The sequence below is a fragment of the Paroedura picta genome, chromosome 3, assembly GCF_049243985.1.
Source record: "Paroedura picta isolate Pp20150507F chromosome 3, Ppicta_v3.0, whole genome shotgun sequence".
Lineage (NCBI taxonomy): Eukaryota > Metazoa > Chordata > Lepidosauria > Squamata > Gekkonidae > Paroedura > Paroedura picta.
The window spans coordinates 86,607,098-86,617,419 of NC_135371.1; the positions used below are offsets into that span (position 1 = coordinate 86,607,098).

The following is a 10,322-nucleotide window of genomic DNA, read 5'->3' on the forward strand; positions in this document are numbered from 1 at the left end:
CTCATGCACTACATAGATATTCCAAGGCTTTTCTGTATGAACAGTGCTGAACATGTTTCCAGTGGCACAGTTAAACTGATACAAAAAGTAGACTCTGATGAGCAGTGATTATGGTGACATTGCCCTAAGTGTGTAAAATACAGCCTTGGACCCTACACTAAAGGTCCAAGAAATCTACCTACACTCAAGCAGCATAACTTCCTAAACAAGCCAATCACTCACAACTGATGGTATAGAAATCTATTCATTTTCCTTAAAGCCTTAACATTAAACATCCACTGGAATTCTCTGCATCCTTTACTTATTTTTGTATGAGCCCCCCCCCCCCTTTGAGCCTATTCTAATTAACTTTTGCTGTCAGTCGTCAATTGTAGGGTTAGGGCACACTCTAAATTCAAATGTATATGCTAGAAACCAAAATTTCCACTAAACTTCCACAACTCTGTCACTGATCTGTAACTGGTTAGCTCGAATAATGGCACACAGCACTGGATTATGCTTTTTTATTCAAAAGCTAGGATAGCATCAATATCCATGTCATGGTGATCAGAACACATGTAAAATACCTTACAATACATTAGATTCCAAAAAGGTACCAAAAAGTACAGTAAAATTAACACTTCCATTACAGGAAATGTATGACACAAAACCAATACAAAATAAAAAGGTGGAAAGTGACACTGGTTCCCTAAGATGCATCTTATTCTGTACAACTGGAATAACATAGTTCATAGTTAACTCCAAGGCAGTCCCTAGAAACAGAGCTGCAGCTTTAAGCAGACCCTCAAAATCAGTTTCAATCTAACCTATCCATAAAATCATTAATCTTCAGCAAGGCTGAAATTTACACACCACACCGTCTAAACAACTATTATCTGTAAATATTAAACAAAGACATTTCCAGGGAGCTCTTCTGATACACATAACAGGCCATAGAAATTTATTGTAAAGTTAAATTTGGTACATAATTGTAATGTCCATCTACAGCATTGAGTACAAAACCTATGCAGCAGTCCTGCATTACAGCATGCCACTGCATACCTGAATACCTTTGATCAATATGGCTTGTAGTTATTCTGATGACCACGTCTTGGAGCCTTTCCATAATTTGAACTGCCCTGACCTGTGAACAAGAGATTAAATGAATTAAACTGCTAATTAGTTATGCTTACATATGCCCAATACAGTTCACTTTACTTACTGTAATCATAGCCCAGTCCATATCCAAAATACCCATATCCTGAATAATCATAGCCTCCATAGCCACCATAACCTTGCTGATAGCCGTATCCTTGACTCCCATAACCCTGGTTCCAGTAATTGCCATAACTTTGATTCCAATTTTGACTTTGAGCTATAGAAGGGAAAACCATCCACAAAATCCCATTTTAGTATATAAGTTTGTTTTAGAATGTGTCCATACTTAAGTAGTGTGTGCAATACTCACCTCTTCTTCCGCCTCTTCCTCTGCCACCCCCAGAACCAAACTGCTGCTGTTGATATACTTCTTTAGGCTGGGCTACCTTTATCTCACACTGAAAAATAAAGGAGTTTTAAGAACATCATACAGTATTAAAATTAACAATATAAGCAGCTTTCAAGATTTGTAAACAGCAGAGAGAAATTTTAGTACAAATACGCACCAACTTACAAAAAAATTGAATCTAACACAGTACTAGGATCCTTGACCAGTAGCATCTTCTACTACCTTCTGAAATGCACCTCTCCATTCAGAGCAACTATGATGAACTAATCATCATAGCAAAGCCTATCATACAAAGTATTCTGAAGACCCTTACTCTAGTCCCCTTAATCATCAGTGCATTATCTTACTCAACAGTTGTATGTTAAAGTTCACAGAGACTTAGTTCTGTAACTTGAATAAGAGAGTGTTTGTGGTGGGAGAATTTAATGTTATTCAAGATTTAAAATCTTAACGCTATCATTGCACACTACAGTAATCAAGGTGAACATTACTGAATTTTGGGATCTTTCATCCTTACCATAAGTTCCTCTTTATAATTCTGAAAGGACCATCAGGGTGGCCCTGTGGTGGGTGGTGTCCGGACCCTGTCCGAGACACTGGAAGCACCAGGCAAGCCAGCTCTTCTGCTCCAGCAGGTCCCAGGCTCTGGAGCGCTCGCCTCCATGAGCCGAGTGCGAACTGCTCGCCCAGCCTCACAGGTTCCTGGCTGGATTGGAGACTGCTTCAACAGCTCGCCCCCTTCCTGAGTCCCCAGCCCCGCCACCAACCGCCAGCTCCGGAGGTGCACGGCCAGTGGATGGGGGGGGGGGCTTTCTGACACTGCTTGACCCGTGAAGGGCTCTCGCAGCATCACAGACGCAAGAGCCTTTCGCAGCCCAACCAGCAGCTCCCGAGGAGCGCCGCCGGAGGAGGGGGCTTTCCCTCCCCACTTGGCCCGTGAAGGGCTCTTGCCGTGGCAAGAGCCCTTCGCGGCCCAGCCACCGCAGCCTCCAGACGTGCCCCGCTGGCCTTCCAAGGCCCATTTTTTAAAATGGGCGTCTCTCCTAATAATATATAAAAGCAAGAATACTTTACCTGAGTCTACATTCTTCCAATTATATTTTCAAATATAAGCAATTAAGTCTAAAGACTAGATAAACTTATTGTTATTAATTCATACCTTACTACCACTGACATTGTGGAATTTTTTCTCCAAAATCTTCTTGACTGGATCTTCTTCTTTAAAAGTGATAAACACAAAGCCTCTTCTTTTATTCGTCTTTGGATCCATTGGAAGTTCAATTGCTTCAATCTGATAAAACAGCAATGATGAAGGTTCAACTGGATAAATCCACTGTATAACAAAAGCCTCTCCTATACAACAGGCACTTTTTAAGAAAGTCAAATTCTGCTCTAAAATTTCTGAATCTACTAGCAACAAGGCTTTCCTGATTGATTCTTTTATGTAACTGGCTAGTGCTGTATGAAATTGTAACAGAATGTTCGTTTTTTTGTAAGCTGGCTAGTCAATCCATTCTCCCTCAGCTTCTATTCCTCAAAGCTTTATTGATGAGTATAAGTTACTGGGAAGACTGTTTTCAAAATCACTATTCCTGTTGCGCTAGAAGGTATTAATTCGTAAGAAACTGAAATACTGTTATCCAAAGAAGGGCATGAGCCAAAGTTACAGAAGAGATAGGCAGCTTGTGCTCAATTCACACAATACTTTCATTTAATAGGACTGATCTCCCCCATATTCCTCTCTACGGACTGTCTCTTTCTAGTCCTGGAAAGATGATTCCTGGATCCATATGTATCAACATCCTGATAGGATGGCTGCAGCAAGGACTGAAAGATGCTGTTACTCTCCCTCTTCCAAAAGATATGCAGGGAACATCTACATACATTTTACTGGAGTTGCCTGGATATAAGCCTGTACCTTTCGTTAAGCTACCTTGAAGTTAAACTCTTAGTTCATAAATTAAGTATTATAAAATTTAAGACTGACCTATAGATAAGAAGCCCTACAAAAAAGGGGGGATTCTGTGGCATTTTTACAGGGAAAAAATCTTATGAAATGTTTTCTTGTTCATTAATAATGCTTTTACAAACAAGGTGGTCATACTCTAGACCAGGCTTTTTTCAACCAGGGTTTCATGTTATGTTTTTCTTTAATTTGTTAATTTTTATTGGGCGATATGACCATGTATGGTCATGTCCACCCACTCCCCACCAGTATAGTACACAACTATATTTCCCAGCCATATTCTGCACAATCACATCACTTCTGGGGTTCCTTGAAGCCTGAAGAATGTTTCAGGGACTTCTCAATGGTATAAAAGTTAAGAAAGGCTGCTATACACATAGATAATCCTTACATTCATGATTCATTTTTGTACCTAGGATACCTGATCATTCCATTGCTTTTCAACTGTTGCAAATTTCAGTTGTCTTTTTGACCTGCCTTGTATTTGACCTTTTCGCCTCTCCCTCAAACTACTATGACACATATACTTCAGACTGGATAACAAGTAGCTTATTGTCCCACCTTGCTAGAGGGAGAAAAAGTTCAGAAGGAACTAGGGCGGAAATTACACCAAAGCCTCAGAAGGAAAACTCTGAAACTTCCAGTGGGAAATGAGCTCTCTCCAAGACAGCAAAAATTAAGGAATGTGTCTTAAAAGTAGCGATCCCCAACCTGTGGGCCGCAGACCACATGTGGTCCTTCGACTAATTGGAGGTGGGCCCCGAAGGACGCCTTCTCCCGCCCCCCCGGCCCTTTACAATACACTTCGGGTCTCATTGTCTCCCATCACTCCCAGATGGGACTATCTCGTTGCAGAGAAACAAGCTCAGGATTCCCATTGATTTGTCATTGTCATGAGTTAAAATTTCCATGAAAATAAAATGTTCCTTATGTTCATTGTTGTGGCGTTTCTGTATCTTATTTTGAAGGGATGTTTAAACATTACCATAGCGATCAGAGAGCATTAGGGCAGTGGTTGAGAGCAGAGGAGAAAACTACCCCCACCCCACCGGGCCTCAGTAAAAGGCGTTGAGTGGTCCCCCGGTGAGTGGTCCCCGGTGATAAAAAGGTTGGGGACCACTGTCTTAAAGCACTAAAGGGTGCATCAGCTTGCAGTTTTCTCTCAAGCATTAGGTCTATATACTTGATGCATTTTATGTGGTTAAAGTAGTCAAGTGAGTTTTGGTTTGATAGGACAGTAAGTATGGCATATATTTCAATTTCCCCCAAAATTTCACTCACCATGGCATTAAAATTTCTGGAAATTTTATATTTATTTGTTTATTTATTATTTAAATTTATATACCACCGTTCCCAATTGGGCTCACAGCGGTTCACATAATAAAAGAATAAAAACACAGTAAAACCCATATAACCCCGTAATTACAATTTCTAAAGGTGACAAGACGGCAAGCGAAAAAACTAAACTCACCTTCTCAACCAGCCAGAGCCAGCCATCTGACTGACTTATTGGTGAGAGTGGGGAGCTAGATCTATTTATTAACAGATGGACAGAAGGACATGGGGGATCCCTGATTGAATAGCGGGTCCCGCCTTGACCTCAACCGTATGCCTGGTGGAAGAACTCTGTCTTGCAGTTCCTGTGGAAAGTTGACAATTCCGACATGGCCCTTAGCTCTTCCGGGAGCTCATTCCACCAGGTTGGGGCCAGGACCGAAAAGGCCCTGACCCGGGTTGAAGCCAGGCGAGCGTCCCGAGGGCCCGGGACCAGTAAGTTCATACCCACAGAGCGAAGAGCCCTGCGGGGAGCATAAGCAACCAAGCAGTCCCGCAGGTAAACAGCACCCAGACTGCATATAGACTTAAAGGTCAAAACCAAGACCTTGAACTTGATCTGGAAACAAACTGGTAACCAGTGCAGATGTCGAAGCACCGGCTAAATATGGGCCCTCCATGATGTTCCAGTGAGGACCCTGGCAGCCGCATTTTGTACCAGCTGTAACTTCCGGATCAAAGACAAGGGCAGGCCTGCATAGAGCGAGTTACAGTAGTCTTATCTGGAAGTGACCGTTGCATGGATCACTGTGTTCAAGTGGTCCAAGGACAGGTGGGGCGCTAGTAGCCTAGCTTGGCGAAGATGGAAAAATGCCGTCCAGGCTACTTTTGTGACCTGAGCCTCTACACCCACCTCTCCAAAATCTCCAAAATATTCTCTGATTTTATCTTCTGTTGCTTCAGGGTTAAGTCCACCAACAAATATTTTCTTCACGGGATCCTTCTTCATCGCCATTGCCTTTTTAGGATCAATCACACGTCCATCTAATTTATGCTCTTTCTGTTCCAAAACCTAAAAAATATAATTTAATAAGTCAGGATGAAATTAGCAGAATGTACAGGGATAATAAGAATTTAGTTTTTTAACCCTTCAAGCTTACTTTGTCAACACTTGCAGCCTCTTTAAAAAGAATAAACCCAAAACCTCTTGATCTTCCTGTATTGGGGTCCATCTTTATAGTGCAGTCAGTCACTTCACCAAATTTTGTGAAGTAGTCTTTCAAGTCTTTCTTGCTTGTATCCCAGCTGAGGCCACCAACAAACATTTTCCTGAAATAAGGGTATTAACACAGCAACAGTCATCACCAACAATATGTTATTACAAATCAGCAGTTGCTCTCCTATCCATTTCCTTAAGACTTGTACCTTTATTGCAAATTGCAAATACTTCATAATACACAAATCACCATTAAAAAAACTGACATATGCATGGTATTCTATCAATAGAAGCTCAATTTAAATATCAGTTCTCTACAATTAAAACTCTCACAAGACTGCAATCAAGAAATTATGTATGAACTGGTATTTTTAAATCTGTTAGGAAGCACTACTTTGGGTAAATCATCCTAACACTTTAAATTAAAAAGTTCTTATTTTATTATCTGGGACATTCTTCCTTCTTGCTCAAGAATTTAGGCCTACTATACTGACTGGGGTATTTTACCCCTACTTGCTGCAAACCCCGACTTAAGGCAGGCTGAGTCTTGACACCAACCAACCAATATGAATTATGAAAAATGAGTTTTATACTTCAGGGGTTGGGACACCTTTTTTTGGGGGGGGGAGTACATCAAGATAGAGCGTTTGTCTGTCTGGAGCAGCAGTAAAGAGCGAGATGGGCATGGTGGGACAAGAGGCAGAACTGAACTAAGAAACCCTGGGGAAAAAGCAATTTATATACAATCATGAGCAATGGATCTTCACGCCATTGGTCAATTTTGGTTTAATTTCTGTGAAAGCACACTCGCATAATTTCATAGTTGGGGGTCACCATAACATGAGGAACTGTATTAAAAGGTCGTGGCAACTGTATTAAAAGGTTGAGAAGCATTGAGATACACCAAAGATACAACCTGTCCTACGAAAATAAAGCAGCTCAATCCTTAATCCTATGAGTTAGACATATTAATAATTTTAATTAAATAATGAACACCTCAATACAGAACATGAATTAACCATGCAATTTCCTTTGCTACTTATTACACATTATTTCCCACCCAATCTAAATCTTTTTAATCCATGTATTCAGCATAACATTACCCAATATTCCAGAAGATTACCATTTCAGTTTGTTTTAACAAGGTTAATAGTCCAGTAGACCTATATTCTAGCAAAAGCCATTGTGATTTACTCCAAAACTGTTTACTTCCAAATGTCAAAACAAATTTTAAAAACTGTATAGCTTTATGAAGTTATTGAGTGATGAGTGATTATAAACTGTATCCACTGACCCCTTTACACACAGTGACCATTTGTGGTTTTTCATTTATGTTACATGCAATTTGAAAAGGGTTCTCACAAGTGTTATAGGGTCTGAAGCAATGGCAACAATAAAGGGAAATTTTAGTTATTGCAGTTGAGTAAATGGAGTCCACAATGATGAGACACCTATTTGGTTATGGCAGCATGAAAATCCTGGAGCAGCACACTTTGCATGTAAGTAGCAAGTCACATGGCCCCAGGTCAGGGTTAAGTTTGACTGCCTTTGTAAAGACGCTTCAATTAAAACATCACAAGGGTCAAGAAAAATCAGACAGAATTAATCAAGTTCTGGTGCCAACAAGACCAGCAAGACGACACCTCAGCCACTCTTCATCAATATTGGATGTCAACTTAAATTCCAAATACCAGTGCATCTAAGGCAAATTCACATTTTTGCATCCAATCAACCAATGCTACTATTTATACGGTATTCTATCGTTACTGTATAATCTACGTACGTTAAAGAGGGCGTTAGTGTCAAGCAGAAACGACTCTGTAAATTACTGACCCCCCCCCCCGCCCACAAAGGCGGCCCAAGAAATAAAAGTTATTTTCAAGGTTTCCTAAAATGCTTCGAAGATTAAGCCGTGACTATACGGCGGGAACCCAACACGGGGGAGGGCGGATCTGCCATTTCAGGAGGGAAAAGGTGGACGATTCTCCCGCCCTCACCACCATCGCCGCCGCCACATGGCGGCAACAAAAGGCAGCTCCAGAACAAAGGAGGTGGTCCCGCCGCCGTAGTGGCGGCTCAGGCCCCGCTCATTGTCTGCTTCAGCCGCGCCAGCAGGGCCACGCAGCTGCGCCACAGCCGCCCTTTGTCGGAGCCCGCAGCGCCGCAGAGCGGAAGCGGCCTCGGGCCTACCCCTCCGCTGCCAGCACGTTGCTCGCCCGCATGGCGCCGGGGAGGGGGAGGGGGAGGGGGAGGGAGGCCCGCCGCTTCGCACTCACCCCGCGTCCTCCTCGTTCTTGCTGGCGTTGATCTGGTCGCCCTCGGCCCCGTTCTGGCTGCCGGTGGCCTCCGCCGGAGCGGCCGACTGCCCCTCCTCTCCGCCGTCCCCTGCCTCGGCCGCCGCCGCCGCCGCCTCCTCTTCTTCCTCCTCCTCCTCCTCCTCCTCCGCCACGGCCGCCACCACTTCTTCCTCCTCCTCCTCCTCTTCCATCTGCTGCTGCTGCTGCTGCTCCTCGTCACCGCCACATGCGGAGCCCTCCACCGCTTCCGCTTCGTGCCCGTTCTGAGTGGCGCCAAACTGATGCTCCACCTCGGCCATCGTGCCTGCCCGAAGACCGCGCGCCGCTGCTGAGTCTACCTGCGCGAGGGACACAACGGAAGCCCCCCCCCACGCACACGTCACTGAGGCCTAGCAAGGGAACGAGAAGCCCGGCCCGCCCTCCGCAGGCCCGGCCCGCCTCGCGATCTCCGCCCCTCCCGTCCGACGGACCGGCCCTCGAGAGCCTCCGGTACTCACGTTAACTGCCGCTCCGGTTGCGATCCCAGGCCCGCCGGAATCCTGTTCCCAAAATGCCGTCCGGATCTGCTCCCTGTCACTTCGATGTCGTCAGCAGCCGGTGCTCCTCCCTTCTCTCCCGCGCGGTTTTTGCCTCAGAGACAGAGAGACGCGGCACTCCGGCGCACTCCGAACGGGGAACGCGCGGCCTCGTGTGGCCTGCTTTTATAGTTTTCTCGGGGTCGCGCGGTCACCTTGCAACAAGCCTCCTGCTTATTGGAGAACGGGAGATGTCACTCATGTGCAAGCGCATTTCCTATTTGCCCACGAGCGCTTTGTCCGCCTCTCTGCTCTACTGCAAGGGGTGGCTGAGAGGCCTGTGTCTACTCCCGGGAGCGGAGAAATAGGATCCATGAAGGCCGCGAAGCTGAGAACAGTTTTCTCAGACATGAGCGGCGGCGTTCCCGCAAGACAGATGTTCTGCGCGGGCCGGGACATTCACTTGCATAAAAACCCAGTCTAAAAAAACTTGGCTCTTGTAGCACTTGAAAGACCAAGGGACCTTTTTGTGGATGAATAGCAGGATCAGCGTAAATATAAAAACCACAACACGCCATAAAAGTATCATTAAAACAGTACGTAAAATAAGGTGTCTGCCATATAATTCGGACGTTACAGGATTTATGGGCAGTTCTCGGATGGCACAAAGGTATTTAGAGGAAGATGGAATATAAACAATGGAGGCAAAAGTTCATAAACTGCAGAAAAAACTCAAGTATATACAGAGTAATGGCAATAACATAAACTAAAATTGGGAGCAGCCAAATGTAATAAAATTTTATAAGAAATCAGCAATTTCATCATTTGGTTTGCCAATTCAGTCAAGATTGTCGAGTTAATGTGTGCTTTCATAATTTGTATTTGTAATCCTATTTATATGTCTATATAGTGGTCTGCCCTTGAAGACAAACCTGGAAGTCACAACTGATTCACAACCCACAGAATCTGACAAGCACACATCTTGCATATTATAAAACAACTATAAGTCAGCTATCTATGACTTGACACAAACACAGTTTTCTTCCAAGTTCAATATGATTTGCTGGCTATAACTTTTAAAGCCCTTTATGGTTATAACTTGTATAGCCATAATTCACCCATATGTCCCCATGCATTTTGCAGCTGCATCAACCAGTGCAGGAATAAGCAGTAAGGCACTGGGACCCCAATATGGTACATCTAATTATTCCATTGTAATAAACAGACTTGGAGGGAGTCTTCAATCTTCAGTTAATTAATAAGTAGAATTCTTAATCCCAACACATTTTGATCCATAGCTTTATCAAGGGACATAAAATTCTTTAAAACATACAAAAATATAATGATTGTTCAAAAAAAACTGCATAACAAGAATATACTTAAAAAATAACATGAATACATGCTCAAATTCTTTTCAACTGGAAGCTTAAACAGAACAATCTCAACAAAGAACCTAAAGCAAAATAAATCATAGGAAAAATTATGATTACATAGCTGAATATAAACCTCTGTATTATACTCTGTATTTTACTCTGCTCTGGTTTGGCCTCACTTGGAGTACTGTGTT

At 43.4% G+C, this 10,322-nt stretch overlaps 1 protein-coding gene across 3 annotated transcripts; it reads right to left on the reverse strand.

The window, feature by feature from the left end:
- Window positions 1–488: 488 nt before the first annotated feature.
- On the reverse strand, window positions 489–8,940 carry HNRNPAB (heterogeneous nuclear ribonucleoprotein A/B). 3 transcript variants are annotated; one of them, XM_077326708.1, is made up of 8 exons: window positions 8,738–8,940; window positions 8,220–8,578; window positions 5,888–6,056; window positions 5,641–5,799; window positions 2,646–2,777; window positions 1,448–1,535; window positions 1,202–1,354; window positions 489–1,123 (listed from the first exon to the last, which is right to left on the reverse strand). In XM_077326708.1, the coding sequence occupies exons 2-8, from the start codon at window positions 8,537–8,539 to the stop codon at window positions 1,056–1,058; spliced, it is 1,089 nt and encodes a 362-aa protein (XP_077182823.1). In that variant the 5' UTR covers window positions 8,540–8,578; window positions 8,738–8,940; the 3' UTR covers window positions 489–1,055. The 3 variants fall into 3 exon arrangements, with proteins under 3 accessions (XP_077182823.1, XP_077182824.1, XP_077182825.1); XM_077326709.1 differs by having other exon boundaries at window positions 8,220–8,574; window positions 8,738–8,932; XM_077326710.1 differs by lacking the exon at window positions 1,202–1,354.
- Between the last annotated feature and the right edge of the window lie 1,382 nt (window positions 8,941–10,322).